At 36.5% G+C, this 19,940-nt stretch overlaps 1 protein-coding gene across 1 annotated transcript; it reads right to left on the bottom strand.

The window, feature by feature from the left end:
• Positions 1-8,881: 8,881 nt before the first annotated feature.
• Positions 8,882-9,832, bottom strand: LOC115525862 (olfactory receptor 5G3-like). The gene has a single exon (XM_030333273.1). It carries the CDS (start codon positions 9,830-9,832, stop codon positions 8,882-8,884), a length of 951 nt encoding a protein of 316 aa, XP_030189133.1.
• Positions 9,833-19,940: the final 10,108 nt, after the last annotated feature.

Raw genomic sequence — 19,940 nt, 5'->3', positions numbered from 1 at the left:
CTACGCACAGCTAGAGACTGACGCTTGCGTTAGAAAGTTAGAAGAGCTGAGGTTAGAGAAGAAAGGGCAGGTGTCCACCCCCTGCTGTCTTCGGGGCTGGCAGACGAGGTGTGCTTACGTAGAACTAAACTTAATTTTCCTTCATCTGCTAAGCCATGTAGGTTTCTTGGACTATTGCTCTATCTTGATAAGATTGTGAGAGTTTTTCTTTCTCTTCTAAGTAATCTGGGCTTTATCAAAATTATTTCCTTGCTTTCTGTTGTCTCTATCAAGTGTTTGATTACTTAAGAATCCATCTTTACTAGACTTACAGGAAAAAACTAAGAGACTATCAGAAAAATACTGTCCTCAATGTTTTATTAGTGAAAGTAAGAGATATAAACATAAATGTGTTTCAATGCTTGTATACATCTTAGGTGAAAAGAACGGTCCTCAGGTTCAAGTATACTAATTGCTACAAGAACTGTCTACTGGTTAATTTTGTTTCTAATCACATCTCAAAAGTAAGCAGTTAGTGGCAATCGTGTGTGGATGTTTTATTACTCCATCAAAGGCTTTGGAGAATGGTCAGTGTCCTCCGTGTTTATTATATGTGGTTACTTCCAGGGTAATCACTGACTAACTCTTGGTTAATTATGTGTTATCCCTCATCAGAGGATTCTATACTGTCTGTGCTTTATTGCTGGTTCGCAAAACAATAGAGGAAAATTGACTAAAATCTTAGATCAGCATTGATAGGACAATTTCACTTAAAATTATTGAGAATATCGCTATAACATGTTCCATTAGCCAAGCTTATAATAGCCCTGATAAAAGTGTAAAGGTAGAGCACAGGCAAGAACCAATGCAGAAAGATCATGTGAACATCGCAAATGCATTTTGTTTTATTTCTATTTTTTAAAGTTTACTTATTTGAGAGAGAGAGAGTGAGCAGGGAAGGGGCAGAGAGAGAGGGAGACACAGAATCTGAGGCAGGCTCCACGCTCCACGCTCCAAGCTGTCAGCACAGGGCCTGACTGGGGGCTCGAACTCACAGGCTCGGAGACCATGACCTGAGCTGAAGTCGGATGCTTAACTAATTGAGCCACCCGGGCACCGTGCAAATGCATTTTAAACAATTGCCTTCAATCCTTCGGATGTGCTTTCTTGGTTGAGAGTAGGAAAGATAAGTGGGGGGTCTAAAGAGACGTGTCACAGTCTACCAATGATACTATTTCGTGGGTTCCTTACCACTGTAATCCCATATTTTATAGTGCCTAGAGTGTAAATGCCTCTGTGTATCTGCTAACTACTAACTCAAGAGATAATTGCAATCATCCCAGCCAATCACAATACTAACCCTTAGCTATCCTGCAAAATTCGTAGCTTCCAAATGTTCCCGCAACCTCTTATCCCTAAATGCACTTAAGCAGCCAATAACTGTTACCCTGAGATTCCATCTTCCTGTTCCTACCTTCTGTCCCATGACTAAGATGACTCATTTCCTTCTACTTTCCAAGAATTTGTGCAGGGAATAATTCTTAGAAGAAAATTACGTTTCGAATGACCATCCCCAATCAGCCTTAAAATCGTTCAGCTACTTGCTCCCCGCAGAACACTCATCTTAAGCTACTCCCCACATTTTAGCACTCTTAATACATGCTGGATTAAAGACTTTGGGTTGATATTTTCTTTCTTTCAGTGTAGGATTTACCTTAAAGAGTTGTAAATATAAAATGTTAGCAAACATTTTAGCAGAGAACAGGCTTCATAGCAGTTCCTCCATAAACGGTAGTAATACTGATGCTTCCAATAATTAAAAACATTTGTAGCTGATTTCATCGGAGGATGACGATGACGATGATGATGAAGCCTAGGAAAGGAAACCGCCAATAATTGGGAGCGACTTGGAACAATCACAGTGGAACAGTAAATTTTTGAGGCTAGAGCAAACCCAACAGTAGGGCACATTGCCAGCAGTAAACTGAAATGCAAACAGCAAATTACTCTGATGCTTAAATTATTGTTTTCCTTGGTGATACCACACAGTGTTGCAGATTTCAGGCCATTGTTTCTTTACTGATACACATCTCTGTGTTGCTTGCCCGCATTTTCGAAAGGGAATTTTATAGACTTCTTGCTAGAGATTTCTGTGTCAAGCCTCTAGAAACAAACCAGGTCCTTTCCTGCCACGTAAGCCTCTGCCATTAGGATACAAGTAATAACGGAGCTTTTTTTACCCTCACAGTTAGAAGAAGGCCGAAAAATTTGTAGTCTTACCCTTTGACACTGAAATGGGAGATGAAATGAGGTCACGTATGTCCAGGGGTTTTTAAATGGAGCCAGGAGGCCAGAAAGGAGATGGGCCTTTTGTGCGTCCTCATCAGTGAAACCATCAACTTTTGGACGGGGCTAAACCACAAATATTCCAAGGATTCAGCCCAAACACCTGCAACTTGCTACACTAGGCAACTTTGCTCAGTGATAGCCTTAGCAACAAATTATATTCAGTTTCGTTTTCTGCCTCCAACACCAATCAAAATTCTTTGTAAACAACAAATACAAGCCATCTCTTATGTCTTCATAACCTCTTGACTTTTGTTGTCTGAGAGGACACAGTTTGGGCTGCTACCCAAATCTGTGTCCCCCAAATTGCAGTTCTGAGACCCCCAATAATGCTTGGTTTTATTTTAGCTTTGCCTCTTTCCTTGGTCAACACCAAGTTTTTAGGGTTAAATAAAAGACTTCTATATCTTTGAAAAATGCCTGTATTCAATGAGTGGATTTACTTTTTAAAGTGCCCAGGGAAACAGTGCGTGAAACTTTAAACCACAGAAAGGCCAATCTTGCTTTGACTTGGTCTGTGGGACTGCAGCAAAGTATTTGGGCAGAGTCCTCTCCTCTGCCCAGGGAAGCAGGCTTGGCAGAGAAGAGATCAGTGGCAATGAATTCCTTGCATTTGTAAAGGAAGTTGCTTGTGACGTTTATTCTTAAGCCAAGCCACTTGAGATCCAGATCTCTTTTTTGTTGTTTAATGTTTTTAATTTTTATATTTTATTATTTTCATTTTTCATTATTGAAGTATATTTGATATACAATGTTATATTAGTTTTGAGTGTACAATATATTATGTCAACAATATACATTACTCAGTGCCCACTATGATGAATGTAGTCACCATCTGTCACCATACACTATTTACTAAAATTTTTATGCTGCACTTCCTTTTTTTTTCAAATGAAAATACCTTTATCTTATGAATTTTAGAAAACAAAAAAGGAAGAAGAGAAAAATGTTACCCAGAATCTTACCATCCAAGGACAAGCAATTATAACATTTGAGCCAATTTTCTTTCAGTTTTTTATTCTGCTTAGTTGCTTTTTCATAATTATGACTTTTTAATCCACATTTAAAAAAATTAATGTTTACTTATTTTTGAGAGAGGGAATCTGAAGCAGGATCCAGGCTCTGAGCTGTCAGCACAGAGTCCGATGTGGGACTTGAACCCATGAACCATGAAACGTGAGCTGAAGTCCAGTGCTTAACCGACTGAGCCACCCAGACACCCCTTTAACCCACATTTTAATTCACATTATGTATTATTACTTTTTTTTATCAATTCAAGTATAATTAACATACAGTGCTTTCTTAGTGCCAGGTGGACATTATAATGATTCAACAATTTTATACATTACTCAGTTCTCATCATAAGTGTACTCTTAATTTCCTTCACCTATTTCACTCATCCCCCCCACCCCCACCTCCACTCTAGAAACCACCAGTTTGTTGTCTATATATAAAACTCTGGGTTTTTTTGTTTGCCTATTTATTTATTTATTTATTTATGTTTCTTAAATTCTACATACATATGAGTGAAATCATATAATAGTTGTCATTCTCTGACTGACTTATTTCATTAGCATTAAACCCTCTAGACACATAAATTTGATTACTAATGGCAACATTTTATTTTGTGGCTCAGTTAAAGGCCGAGAACTTCTATTGTGCATATAAACTACAAATGCTATAATTTATTTTATTTATTTTTTTAGCTTTAGCTTGAAGTACTTGTTATTTTTTTTAAATTTTTATTCATTTAGTTTACTTTTTATTTTATTTTTTTTTAAATTTACATCCAAGTTAGTTAGCATTTAGTGCAACAATGATTTCAGGAGTAGATTCCTTAATGCCTCTTACCCATTTAGCCCATCCCCCCCAACACCCCCTCCAGCAACCCTCTGTTTGTCTCCATATTTAAGAGTCTCTTATGTTTTGTCCCCCTCCCTGTTTTACAGTATTTTTGTTTCCTTTCCCTTGTGCTCATCTCTTCTGTGTCTTTAAGTCCTCATATGAGTGAAGTCATATATTTGTCTTTCTCTGACTGACTAGTTTCCAAATGCTGTAATTTATTAAGTGAATTGTCCTTTATTCTTGTAGCCAGACTCTTTAGAGAGCTCTGTGCTAGGTTCAAGTTTTAGAGATGCTGAGTCTGTTCTTAATGGAGTCTCCTCTTGTCATCCAAGAGGTAAATGAGAGTTAAAATGCCTAAGGGCAAGCAGTTTCTAAAGGATATTTTTTTTTGTAATATAGTTATCCAAAATTTTATTAGGAATTGTTTTCCATATCTCTTTGTATTATAAATTCATTGAACTATCCAGGTAAGTGGATTGAGCTATTTCAGATGCTTGTACCATGTTAAACTATGAGGGTTTTTTGTTTATTTATAATATGGGTGCTAAATTTTGTTCAGCTTTGTAATTCCAACAGCTTTTATTGGGTTACCTCATACATGACCACAGCTTATTACCTCCTTTCTTATAAATGTGTGCTATTCCTCCATTGAAAGACTGAGGTTTTTTCCCCTGCCTTTGAATGTAGGCTCCCGTTAGTAACTTGCTTGATCAATGAATTCAGCAGATTCTTGGGTGGAATTCTGGAATCAGATCGCTCATTGGACAGCTGGCAGCAAGAGTCCCTTAATGGTAGAATGGGGCAGTCATAACCACTAGCATGCCCAAGCATTGCAATCACTAAGACCAGTGGATTGGGTTGGGGTACAGGTGAAACCTACACATTGAATTATTTAATTATCTCTAGGCTGTGAAAGTGCGGAAGATATGGTAACTATTGGACTGTGAAGTTGGTTGTTAAATGAATACCTCTCACATGCTAAAGGATGAAAATAACAGGCCAATTTCCAATGCATGATATGATTGCAAAATCAGATAGGCAACATTTAAAAAGGTCTTCATCTCCTACAGTTAGAGACCAGACTGCATAGAAACTCAATCCAACAACCTGATACTGGAAAACAGAATAAGGAAGAAGCTGAATTCATAACCTCTGCAAGTTTCCTGTATAAAAGTCAGGATTCTGATAGGGAAGGAGTTGGACACTGAGAATAGGGAATAAGACATCTGATGTGTTTGAGATATTCCATTTTTCCCAAATCTTCTGACCCTGTAAAGTAGCCCTCTCCCCCTTGCTGGAAGAGACCAACCTTCCGCTGCCAGAGACAATAGAGAGCCCTCACCTGAGTGAGGTGTGACACAAGATAATAAATATTTTTCTTGAGATCATGTCCCACCTCCCCTTTTAGCTTTTAGGCCTAAACCAAGAGCAAGGCTTAGAATATAATATTCCATGGAAGTTTTGAGATATCCATCAGTTGTCATCTATCAACAGTATCTCTTTTTACCATATACCACCCACCAAGCCAGGGATCATAAAGGATTGAAGAGATCCATGGGGCATGACATCTAATTTTGCTGTCATCTAATTTCCAGACACTTAGGAAACTTCATATAACCAATGTTGGAGAAACAAAATGTATTTATTTTTATTTCTATATTGAAAATACATCTTGTTTCTTTTCATATTCCTGAAACAAAACAAACAATAAAAGCATGGTAAAGAAAAAAAAAAAAAGAATGGTTTGGTCTGAAGACTAAGGAGAATTGGCCTATTATTCACAAAAAGAGTTACAGGACTTGGCTAATAAGTACCAGCCAGAAATGGAAAACAACTTGAAGGTAATGTGCTTAGGGAGGGAGGAATATAAAGCTGGATGAGGAAGAATTTACTGATGCAGAACTCCCGTGACTCAAAAGTTACCTTCTAGGCAAGACACCAGGAGTGTATTCTTATGTACTATCAGGGTATCTCCTTGAGCTTTGAAACAAATGACAGCCTACAGTAAGTGCAGTAGAAATACCATTATTACCATGGGAGAGTATTGAAGAAGGGGCCCAAAGGCTCAGAGATGTTAGGACTCTTGAAAGGAATTATGATATAAGTAAATATATATGATGATGATGCTATCAGTTATCCATTAAAAAGATATCAAGTGACTATGTTCCCTGAGAGGACACTTCTTCCACTGAAACAATAAAGAAAGGCACTAATAAGAGGGGCTCCAGCTGGTGGGAAGCCAGTGGTATGAGATGCTGTTATGCATCCAGGCTTCCCAGAGCCAAGGAGAATGATAGGATTCCAGAACACGTAAATAAAGAAATTAATGCCACCACCAAAGACATAGAGGATAGAGCAGAAGTAATCATATTATCTCTCTATTGAAGTCAGCAGTCTGGCCATCCAGAAATCAGATGGCTCTTAGAGAATGGCTGTAGACTCCTTAAAGTTCAACCAAATAGTGGCCCAATAGCAGCTCCATACCTTACATGGGATCGTTTACAAGGTCCCCCATGCATGGTATGCAGTTAATGACTTGGGAAATGTATCCTTTTCTATTCTGCCTAGAATGGAGGATGAGAAACAATTTACATTCATATGAGATGAACAACAATATTGATTTACAATTTTTCCTCAAGGCTATATTAACTCGCCTGTCCTCCTAAATAGTCTCCAGGTATGTGGCCCCCTAAGATATTTGGCATCCTACCTACTACACTTAGTGGATACTAATTGTAATGTCTACTATATTGGTAATATCATGCTGATAGAGCAGGTTACACAAGCAGATGCTGGAACATTGGAGACCTTGATAAGACACCTGTGCTCCAGAGGGTGGGAGACAGAACACACAAACACCTGTTAGGATTCAGGAACTTGAAATGTTGGGTGAGTTTTACAGGTCCAGTGGTTAGGGGTATGCTAGAATACTCCATTCGAAGTAAAATTTATGAAGAAAGAACCATGAAGAGGTCCCAGTAGGCCTCTTTGGGTCTTGGAGGCAGCATATTCCACAGCTAGGAATAGATCTCCAACGAGGATACCAAATGGCACAGAAGGCTGTAGGCATTAAGTGGGATGCAGAACAGGAGAGGCTCTGCAGCAGGTCCAGGTATAGTACAAGCAGCCCTGCCCCTTGGGCCACGTGATACAACAGGATCTATAAGGAAAGTGATGGTCATGGGAAAAAAGCAACATGGAGCTTATTACAAACCTCAGTGGGAATGCTGCTGGTCCTGAGCTTCAGAAGCCATTCTATACCATTGGCAAAAAGAATGCTATGGCTTTTGAGAAAGAGCTCCTGGTATGTTTGTGGGCCGTAATAAAGAGCGAAGTCTTGCCCAGAAGCCACCATGTGTGTATGTATCCAGGACTGCTCTAATGCCCTGGGTCCTGTCAGATCCTCCAATAAATAAAGAACAATTGGCAAAGCAGAAATCATAAGATGTAAATGGAACTCCATATAAATGGAGCCCAAGTAAAGGCAGAGGGTGTGATTAAGCAGCAATTCAAATGTACATGAATAAAACTTCTCCTTTCCCACCTCAAATGCAGCTCCCATTGAAGTGATCAATGTCAACAGCTTGCTGTGCATCCTTTATAGTTCTCCCTGTACTCATTTACACCTGCATGCACATGCACATTTTATTATACAGCTTTCGTCCTTGTTCTTAGTGATCATAACTACACTTTGATCTTCAGCTTGAGTTTTTTTCCACCTGACAGTGACTGCATACAATTGTCCTCTCCAGGTCAGTCCATAATTACCTTATCTAATCTTTTCATTTGTTGTGCATTTTGCACACACACACACACACACACACACACACACACACACAAACACAAGTTGACTTTTCTTATAATGATGTAAAACAGACTATTTTCCTTATTTTACTTTTCCATGCATAATAGTTATATATATGTAATCTTATTCATTGGCCTTTACATTTCTGTTGTCCAGATTTATAAAGGAGAAATTCTAGGTCAAATGCTGTGTAAATTGATCATTTTATATGGAAACTACCAGATTTTTTGAGTAATGGGGAATTCATACTATCAACAGAAAACACAGAATGTACATGGCCAAACAGGAACTTCATCGTCATTGAAAACTAATAATATTTCATCTATATTAAAAGGCACTGCACTGACATTTTAATTTCATTTCACTTACTTGACCAATGATGATAGTGAACCTTTTTTCCACACATTTCTGTGTAGGGATTACCATTTCTGTGAATTGCTTGTTCATTTTTTCCCCATTTATCTAGTTTTGTTTCCATTGAATTTTAGACTGTTCTTTCATTATTAGGGATATTATCTCATTATTTGGCACATGTCACAAACATTTTCTCATTTTATTGTTTACTTTTTAATATTGTTTGTGGTACTCTGAATTTTTATTATAACTTTTGGTTTTCTTGTCTGGATAAAATAGTATTCAAATATCCATGATAGTAAAATATTCACCTAAGTTTTCTTTCAGTATATTTTCACATTAATATTCTCAATATTTCACTATTTTGTTTTGAAACTCTTGTCATGTCACAGACAACAAGATGGGGCAGAAAAAATATGTAAGTACTAGTCCTTTTTCAAATCACTTATGACCTGGTAGTGCATGAACTCACATGCAGCTTCTGATTTCCACTTCAGTGATCTTTCTCCTACACAGCCTGCACCAACATCTATGGTACAACACAGAAGGGTTCTATTTTGCCAAAACCATTAGAGAATTTTTCCTTTCAAACTTCCTCCTGAGTGCATTTTTTACCTCCTTGTTCCTCAGGCTGTAGATGAGGGGGTTTAACATGGGGATCACCACGGTATAAAACAGAGAAATCACTTTATTGATATCCAGGGAGGGACTTGAGCCAGGCTGAACATAGATAAAGAAAAGAGTCCCATACAGGATGGAGACAACTGCCAGGTGAGAAGAGCAGGTGGAGAAAGCTTTCCTTCTCCCATCAGCAGTCTGCATCTTCAAGATGGCCACCAGGATGCAAACATAGGAGACCATGATGATCAAGCCACTGAGCATTACTACAGCTCCAGCCAAGATGAACAGCACTAATTTATTGATCAAGGTGTCTGCACATGCTAAGGAAAGCAGTGGTGAAATGTCACAGAAGAAGTGATTGATGATATTGGTACCACAGAAGGGTAAGCGAAAAGTGAGAATTGTATGGGTCATTGTGCTTAGAAGAGCCATGGCATAAGGCCCTACTACCAGCTGCACACAGACCCTCTGGGACATGATGAGTGTATACAACAAGGGCTTACAGATAGCCATATACCGGTCATATGCCATGGAAGCCAGGAGGAAACATTCAGTTGCCACAAAGAAACCAGAGAACCACATCTGTGTAGCACAACCCATGAAAGAGATACCTTTTTTCTCTGCAAAGATATCACACAGCATCTTGGGGGCAATGGAAGAAGAGGAACAAATATCTACAAAGGACAAGTGGCTGAGAAAAAAGTACATAGGAGTGTGGAATCTGAGATCAGTCCATATGAGAATGATCATCCCTATGTTACCCCCCAGGGTGACAAGATAGACAATGAAGAGCATGACAAAGAGGACAATCTGCTCTTGGAGAATGTCTGTGAGACCCAAGAAAAGAAATTCAGTCACTTCAGTCTGATTCTTATCTTCCATTGGTCAGTTTTAACCTGTTACAAGAAGCAAAAACATTTAAAAAATCAATCATCAATAGTTACAAATAATATTTTAAGCTAATGACAGATTACCCTAAACAGGTCTCTAACAGGAAGTTTTGGAAATATTATTGACCTGGAAGACAGTATTTCCACGTACTAGTTCTGGGAGTTGTGCAAAGATACTGTGTAAACTTGGACAATTCATCCCTGATCTCTTTGGATTTGGTACTCTCTCCCATAAAAAGAAGAGTTCAAGTGTATGGTTTAAATCTCCCTCAAGTCATAAAATCACATTTGAAATGGGAATTAGTCTCCATATTTCATTTTACTGGCTTATGGGATAACAAAACTCTCTTAGAATACATTTACTGGGAATGCTGCCAAATCTCACCAGTGTGATATTCAGATCCTGACATTAGACATCTGGGAAAGACTAAGCAGGAGAGTTCCTGTTCTTATTGAAGGATCAGTACCATTCTATTATTGTTAGGACATAGTTCATAGATGGGCTTATCAGTCTACTCTGTACTTTCACTGGTAATGGCAGGTGGAAAGGATAATACACAATTGACAAAGAGGTGATTCATATAAAGGCATATGGTGTCATGGAAGAAATAGAGAGGCCTTGCCTTTGAGATCAAGTGATCTGGCAAATGTGAGACGGCAACTTTTCATGGACATTGTGTAGAAAATTAAGACTTTGGTGCATCTAAATAATGTAGAGTTGTTTTTTTGTGATTTCCCATATATTCCGTAAACTGATTTTGAGGCATTTTTCTGGAAATTTGTCAGGCAATTACAATTTATTCATTATAACTATAACTGTAATTATGTATGTAAAATATCAAATGAGTAATACTTTATTCAGCAAATACCCTCAAGAAAATGTTAGGTTTTGACTCATTAGTAAAGGAAGAAAAAATCAAGCTGTTCAAAATGCCTAGGAAAGATCACTATGTAGGATAATTTATATGAAAAACAATTGGTTCTAAGTAACATGTATTATCACTTCATTTAATGTCCTCTTAAAATAAAAGCAATATACTACAGTGGAATTATACTATAATATATTTGGAGCTTCATACGTGATATAAGTAGTGACTGTATCTATTTAATTTATGATTGTTTTATCATTATCATGATTATTTGCTTCATGCCATATGGCATATATTTTCAGCAGTCAAAAAGGCAATTATAGGCTTTAGGAGCATTACACAGGGCATAAGTGTTTTCGTTTGTGGCAATCCAAATATGGATAATATAGGTGTGTGGTGTTTGGGTTGGTACGATCACACTACTTTTTTTTTTTAATTTTTTAAAGGTTTATTTATTTTTGAGAGAGAGAAAGAGAGAGAGAGAGGGAGAGAGAGAATGAATGAGTAGGGGAGGAGCAGAGAGAGAGGGAGACACAGAATCTGAAGCAGGCTCCAGGCTCTGAGCTGTCAGCACAGAGGCTGACGTGGGGCTCAAACTCACAAACGGTGAGATTATGACCTGAGCAGAGTTTGGGACACTTAATCAATTGACCACTCAGGCATCCCACAAATCAGCACTACGTTTAACTTGATCCTTCCTTCCTTCCGTCCTTCCTTCCTTCTCCTTCCTTCCTTCCTTCCTCCCTCCCTCCCCTCCTCCCTCACTAAAGTTCTTTGCTTTCTTATCTCCCTCCTTCTTTTCTCTTCTATCTTTCTTCTTTCTTTCTTTCTTTCTTTCCTTTCTTTATTCTTTCTTCTCTTATCTCTTTCTTTCCTTTCTTTCCTTTCTCCCTCTTTCTTTTCCTTCTTTGTTATGTCCTGAGTTATCCTTGGTCTTTCTTTCTTCCTCTTTTATCTTTTCTTGTCTTTTTCTCGTTTTTATTTCTCTGTCTTAGTTCTCTTTTCTCCTTTCTTTCTCTCTTCCTCTTTCTTTCTCTTTTCTTTTCTCTGTCTTTCCTTTCTTTGAATAAGTTATTTTGAGTGTTTACAAAACAAGAATGATCTCTATGCCCCTTCAATAACTACATTCTGTGATCTTAGAAATCCTCATGAACATTGCCATGTCTTTATATTACAAAGAAATAAGCAGGAAATTGAGTTAAAAAAAAGTCACACAAAACAGTTGTTTAGTCTCAGGAGGATATGAACAAAATGCCAAAGTCTGCTCTCTTTAGAGAGCCTGTGCTAGGAGGGTTATTTTCCTGACATGCAAACTCATCCTGATGTTCCTCCACCAGATTTCAAAACTTCACATTATCCAAAATGCAATGTACTCAGTTATTATTTTTTTTTTTGAGAGGGAGAGAGAGAGAGAGCATGCACGCACTAATGAGCAGGGGAGGGGCAGAGGGAGAGGGAGGGAGAGAATCTTAAGCAAGCCCCATTGTCAGCATGGAGCCCAACACTGGGCTCCATCTCACAACCCTGAGATCATGACCTGAGCCAAAACCAAGAATCAGACACTTAACTGACTGAGCCATCTAGGTGTCCCTGTACTCACTTCTTTAAGGATATCCTGCATGTAGCTCCTTTAACTGCTTCAAAGGAAGTGATCATTTTCTAGAAGAATGGAACACTAACTCCCTTTATGGTGGTAACTTCTTCCAAGAAACATGATTTTCTAAATACTTGGTGAAGAAGACAAATCTCCATCTTGAAGAGTCTGGGAGTAAAGAGATACTGTACCTGCACATTAATACACGTACTGTACAGAATAAGGGATATTTTCTCAGGAGTTTACAATAGCTTGGGTCCCCAAAGAACTAAAACCTCAAGGGTTTACCCCTAAAGGGACAAAATTAAGAAAAATATCAGTGGCGTTTAGACCAAGTATTATTTCCTAACTACATCTTTTCGCAAAGAAGATTCCTAAGAAAACAGTGTGAATTTTTCTCCCACTTTGGGATCTTTCCTGCCAAAAAGAGTCTCTTTTCTATCAGTGGGGAGTTATTCACTGGGCTTCCAGAACCAGCTGGGAGGAAGTAGTTTATTGCCTAGATTCTGGAGACACGTCACCTGGTGTTAATCTCAATTCCACGGCTCTACTGCTTATGTCACTTCGAGCAAGTTTTTAAGTCTCTCTGTGCCTCATTCTGTTAATCTTTACAACAGTATCTAGTTTACAGATATCTTGGAAAGATCTAATGAAGTAATACTTTTAAAGTCTTTAAAGAGTATCCAGCACACAATCAGTGCTCATGAAAGTTATGTGTCATTATTAGGGATTTATAGCATAGCTGGGACACAATATCTAGACATTAAAAAAAACACAGCAGTACAAGGTAGATTTTTCTTCTTTCTAGGCAAAATAGAACACAGTCACTGGAGTCCAAAGAAAGGATGGATCACTATAAAACGAATACAGGAGACTACTCAAGGAAGGAATTGCTCTGGAAAGATAAATAAAATTTAGATAAACTGAAGTTAAAAAAAAAAAAAAGTATTCCAGGCAGTGCTAATGAAATCCACAGAAGCAGGAACAGAAGCAAGGAAGTTGTTTGGGATGAAAGGGTCATGCAAGAGAGAAGCAAGTGTAGAGTCTGATGATACAGATTAAACTATTCCAATCACCACCTTATCTGAGAGTTTATTGTTTATCGCATGGGAAAGAGTTGATATCTCTCTAACCCCTATAACGTTTCATTGGAAGCTCATTTTTTAACCCCAGAAGGTTGTCAATAATTAGTTTGCACAAATATTTGTTCAATTAGTAGAAAATAAACCTCCAAAATCAATAATTCATAATGGTTTATATTTAGCAATTAAGATTATGTTATATACTTTTGTTTTAAGAATGTAAGTAAAGGTATGTTTATCTCTTATTCTCAAAACAAATTAAAAGCAATAAAAACAACCAACAAAAACAGATTTTAAATAAAAAGAAAAGAACACTTCATCAGCCCTAAAAAGGAAAAAGTAATATGGAAAATAATAATAAAGAGCATTTTATTAACAGAGAAAATCATAGCAAAACTCTTTTATTATGGTTTTTTAAAATAAAAACATCCACTGATGGAACAGCAAGGTTGAAAAAAGAAATAACAAACTTATATTAGATAATGGGAAGTAAAGTGGCTGAGACCAGTAAACAAAATTATATGAGAACTGTCAGTTGGGGTACCTGGGTGGGTCAGTCAGTTGAGATTCCAACTCTTGGTTTTGGCTCAGGTCATTATCTCGCAGTTCTTTCGATCGAGCCCTGATTAGGATTCTGCTCTGACAACGTGGATCCTGCTTGGGATTCTCTCTCCCTCTTTTTCTGCCCCTCCTCTTGCTCACATGCTCTCTCTCTCTCTCTCTCTCTCTCTCTCAAAATAAATAAATAAACTAAAAAACGAAGAATTGTCAGCACATGAAACAAAAGAAAAAGCAATAAAGACAGTACTAAAATAATCCTGGGAGATGTTTGAGAAAATTTAAAAAGTAAAGTTTAAAAATAAGTTGCCACTTCAAAATGTTTAGGGAGAAAATACTAAGGTAGAAAGGAAGATCTAACATACAAACAATTGGTATCTATGAAGAAGATACATGTCATATGTAAAAAACTTTTTAAAATGTAAGAAAATCTATATCTGTGGAATTAAAGCATACAATATGTCTTAATAAAAAGACAATAAAATTACCATAAAGTGACTGGACTTATTATTTTCTTAATTAAAGAGGAAATAATTCAAACTGTTCTCAAAACGCTCCACAATTTCATTCCACCCTACAGTCAGTACAGTGAATAGTATTAGAGAAGGAACCAAGATTGGACAACAGTGAGGATTATAGGAAATGGTGATATGACAATTGTAATATAATCAACAATGATATCGATATGGCTAATAAGATAGTAATATTATCAAAACACACTGGAAATGAAAGAAGATGGAGTTTTATGGGTTTTGATGCCTACAAATCTCCTACCCTCAGTGTAGAGAGTTATTAAATACAAATTAAATGTGATAAATACAGTATTTTAGGTGTAGGAATATCCTAAGACATAGAAAATTTGCCACTGGGAGTGTTAAGAATGATAATATATCCAAATCAACCTATGGAAGGAAAATAAGAAATACAATATAGGAAAAATCTAATACTAACTAACTAATATTAGCATCTTATATAATTCAAGACATAGAAGTTTAATATATATAATCTGAAGACTAACATCAGAAGTGATATAAATGAATTATATCATTTTCAAATTATTAGAAGAAATGCACATACTTTACACATGTCTCAAAACATGAAAAAAGCCATGCTATAAAAATATTTTTAAAATAATTATTCAAAACAGAAAGCTTTAAAAATAGAATGGCAAGGTTAAGAAAAAGCCTATTTATTGTTGCAGTATTAGTCAAAATAGCAAGAAATTGGAAATAATTTTTTACCAATAAGGGAGAGCTTAAATAGTTTTTAAATGAGTTAGAGCTATGTGTTTTGATATGACATAATATTCTAGAAAATATTTGACTTAAAGTAGCAAAGGATAAAATAACATGATCATCTCAATAGACGCAGAAAAAGCGTTTGACATCTTCTCATGATGAAAACTCTTAATAGATTGGGAGTACAAAGAATATATCTTAATGTAACAAAGGCCAAATGTGACAAACCCATAGATAAAATTGCATTCAATGTAGAAATATGGAAAAGTTTTCCTCTGAGATCAGGAACAAGACAAGGATGCCCACTCTCACCATCCTTATTTAGTATTGCACTGGAAGTTTTAGCTAGAGCAATTAGACAAGACAGAGAAATAAAAGGCATCCAAAATGGAAAGGAAATACTAAAATTCTCACACTTTGTTGAATAAGTGACTTTATTTACAGAAAACCCCAAAGAGTCAATCAATAAACTGTTGGAACTAATTAACAATTTCAGTAATTGGCAGATTATAAAATCAACATATAGAAATAATTTGCCTTTCATCCTTACTAATAATGAAACATCTGAAAAATAAAGAAAACTTTCCTATTCACAGTAGCATCAAGAGCAATAAATACTTAGGAATAAATTAAACTGAGGAATTGAAAGATCTGTACAATGAAAAATAAAAAAAAACTTTGCTGAAGGAAATTAAAGAAAACAAAAAGGGAAACACATTGCCTGTTCATGGATCAGAAGAATTAATAGTGTTAAAATTTCCATACTGTCCGAAACCCTCTATAGATTCAAAGTAATCCCCATCAAAATATAAAAGTCATTTTTCACAGAAATGGAAGACAGAAGCAAAAATTTGTGTGGATGCCAAAGTTATTATGTTTCCTGGTTAAAACTATACTTCAGAGATATAATAATAAAAATAATATGGTACTGGCACAAAAATAGACACATAGACTGATGAAATAGAATAGAGAGGCCAGAGTTAAATCCCAGCATATACAGTCATCTAATATCCATCAAGGAGACAAAAATACTCAATGGGGAAAGACATTCTTTTCAACAAATAGTGCTGGGAAAACTGGAGAAACCCATGCAAAACGATTTCATTAGACCCTTATCTCACATCACAAACTCAAAAGAAATCAAAGACTTAAACATAAGTTATGATATCACAGAACTTCTAAAAGGAAACACAGGGAAGAAACTCCTTGATTTTGGTGTTGGTAATGACTTTTAGACATGATGCCAAAAACACAAACAACAAAATCAAAACTCAACAAACGAGACTACATCAAACTCGAAAGCTTCTGCATAGCAAATGAAACAGTTAATGAGGTGCCTGGGTGGCTCCGTTGGTTAAGCGTCCAACTTCAGCCCAGGTCATGATCTTGTGGTTCATGGGTTTGAGCCCCAGGTTGGGCTCTGTGCTGACAGCTCAAAGCCTGGAGCCTGCTTCGGTTTCTGTGTCACTGTCTCTCTCTGCCCCTCCCCCCTTTCTCTCTCTCTCTCTCTCAAAAATAAACATAAAAAAAAACAGTTAAAAAATGAAAAGACAATTGGAGTAAATTTTTGCAAACCATATATTGGAGAACAGGTTAATATCTAAAATATATAAGGAACTCATACTACTAAACAAAAATCCAACAGTCTGATAAAAAATGGGCAAAACAACTAAATAGACATTTCTCCAATGTCCTGGCCAGCAGGCATATGGAAAGACATTCAACACCACTAACACCAGGAAAATAAACATTAAAGTCACAAGGAGAATCCACCTTATACCTGTTAGAATGGCTATCACCAAGAAGACAAGAGACCACAGGTGCCGGTGAGCATGTAGAGAACAAAAAACAAACAAACAAACAAGCAAATGAACAAACAAACAAACAAACAGGAATCATACACTACTGGTGGGAATTCCAACTATTATGGAAAACAAAACTCCTCCCACCCAAATTAAAAATAAATCTACCATAACATTCCAGCAATTCCACTTCTCAGTATATAGCCAAAGAAAATTAAAACGTGTTTTTGAAGAGCTATCTTCACTTCCATGTTTATTGAAGCATTAATCACAATAGCCAAGATATATGTGGGGCATATATGCAATGGAATATTATTTAGCAACAAGAAAGGAGGATATCCTGCAATTCGTGACAACATGGATGTACCTTGAGAAATTATGCTGAGATAAGCCAGACAGAGAAAGGTAAGTACTGTATGATAGCACCAATATGTGAAATCCAAAAAAGTCAAACTTGTGAAACACAGAGAGTAAAATGGTGGTTACCATGGGATGGGGGAGTGGAAGAATAAGACTGATGTTGTAAAGTACAAACTTGCAGCCAGTAGTGATAAGCCATAAAGATCTAATGCAGAGTACAATAACTACAGACAAAATACTGTACTGTAATTCTGTAATGTGAAAAATATTGCTACAATGGCAGTAACATTATTACATATAAATATATAAAAGTAACACATTATATGCCTTAACCCTACACAATGCTATATATCAAATTTATTCAATAATAAATAAATCAACAAACAAGCAGGAAGTAGAGATGTGTAAAAGCTAAGCTTTCATTTATGTTATTTGTATAAGGACACACGTACAAATATGCATGCTTTTATATGCGAAGAAAATTTCTTTTTTTTTAAATAATTTTTTTAAGTTTGTTTATTTTGAGAGAGAGAGCAGAGGAGGGGCAGAGGGAGAGGGAGAGAGAGAGAATCCCAAGCAGCCTCACACTGTCAGTATAGAGCCTGATGTAAGGCTCAAGCTCACAAACTGAGATCATGACCTGAGCTGAAACGAAGAGTCAGACATTTAACTGACTGTGCCACCCAGGTGCCCCTATGCAGAGAAAACTTCCTGATAAATAAACTTCTTCATCAGAATCCATTTGAATCCTGTGGATGGGAAGCTTACATTTACTTCTATTTTCTGTTATGCAATTTAAATATTGTACTATGTATAGTCATACTTTGTAAGTGAAAGCATCAAACAGTGGAAATTACGTTGGGTAAAGAATTTAATCAGATGAAATGATACTCATATTTTTATTAATTGAAAACACAATATGAAATAGTTTGTACAGTATGCATGACCTCACAAATGAATTATAGTTGACCCTTGAGTGATGTGAGGGCTAGGGGTGCTGACTCTCTCACAATTAAAAATCTGCACGTAACTTTTCAATTTCCCAAAATTTAACTACTGATAACCTCCAGGTTGCCCAGAAGGCTTCCTGATTACATAAGTAAACAATTAACCCATATTCTGTATATGTGTTATATCCTGTATTCTTACAATAAAGTAAGCTAGAGAAAATAAAATGTTATTAAGAAAGTCATAAGGGGCACCTGGGTGGTTCAGTTGGTTGAGTGTCTGACTTTGGCTCAGGTCATGATCTTGCGGTTTGAGTTCAAGCTTCGCATTGGGCTTGCTGCTGTCAGCATAGAGCCTGCTTCAGGCCCTGTGTCCCTCCCTCTCTCTGCTCTTCCCCCGCTCATTCTCTCTCTCTCAAAAATAAATAAACATTTAAAAAGAAAATCATAAGCAAGAAAAAAATGCAACTATAGTACTGTACTATTTTTATCCAAAAAATATGCATATAGGTGGGCCATGCAGTTCAAATCCATGTTATTCAAAGTTCAAATGTACATGCAAATCTACTATTTTAACCATGTCTTAACATCTATACCTTATAACTTCACTTCTCTAGAAAATGTACATGTAGTTCAGCAGGAATAATACAGGTGTTGGTAGGGGTGGTCTAGCTTGAAGTGGCTTCTGATTGTTGACGTCCCATCTTATCCCACCAACTTCAATTCACTGCTGCTTAATCCTTTTTACATCCACCATTTAATCCCTGAGATTCAGCCAAGAGGTAGAGTGATAAAGCTGGTACTGCTACTTTGATAAATAAAAGATAATACCTTATCCTAATATTCCCAGCTATTTACTTTGAGTCATATTTGTAGTTCCAACTGATCCAGAAACAGCATTTTAAAATACTTAGCCACTTATTCACTGAGCACCCTTACTACATCAGGAGATGGCCTCTTCAATTCCTAGCTAGCAAGAAAGAGGTTTTAAAATCATATCTTTATGGATGAATGTCACTTAATGACATTTCTTACACAAATCTAAGCTTCCAAAGAAAGCATGATTCATTGCAAATAATATTTTTATTTGCTCATGAATGGATTCATGTAATTGCAGGAAAATAGTAAAGTAGAATTTACAAATAATTTATTTTTTAAAAGTATATGTCAAAAAACCATTGGTAGTGGAATACCAGTCATGTCACATCAGTAGATTTTCATTAAAATGGGGGAAATGGAATGCACATTTTGGTAACTCAAAAAGACCTGCTATTCAGGTTTAAGAATCATGTAAATTTTATGTTTAGCCAGAAGCATGCACAAAAATATTTGAAAGAAGCTTCGTATTGGAGAATTAAAAAAAAACATTTTGGCCATAAAATCATAATTAGTATCATTCCATGGATTTGGTCTATACAAAGTCAGGAAACTTACCTCTTTGGTAACATCCTTTATTTGCCCCTCATAACTGCTTCCAATTTCTACCAAAATGTTTAAACTTCTGACCTTAGGCAAGAAAAATCAAGCGTCTCCAATGTAGAATTAGCGAAGTATCATTTTTTATATTTGTATTGATTAACCAGGGTCTTTTAACAGATAAAATAATTCCTTGTCATTTTCTGACTCTCATTTGGCACAATATGAAGTGCA

The sequence above is a fragment of the Lynx canadensis genome, chromosome D1 (genome assembly GCF_007474595.2).
Source record: "Lynx canadensis isolate LIC74 chromosome D1, mLynCan4.pri.v2, whole genome shotgun sequence".
In the NCBI taxonomy this organism is placed as follows: domain Eukaryota; kingdom Metazoa; phylum Chordata; class Mammalia; order Carnivora; family Felidae; genus Lynx; species Lynx canadensis.
This window is presented reverse-complemented; position numbering and strand designations above follow the sequence as displayed.

Bases quoted from the DNA above. Each gene is read 5' to 3' on its own strand.
- LOC115525862 (XM_030333273.1), bottom strand. From the start codon at position 9,832: ATGGAAGATAAGAATCAGACTGAAGTGACTGAATTTCTTTTCTTGGGT.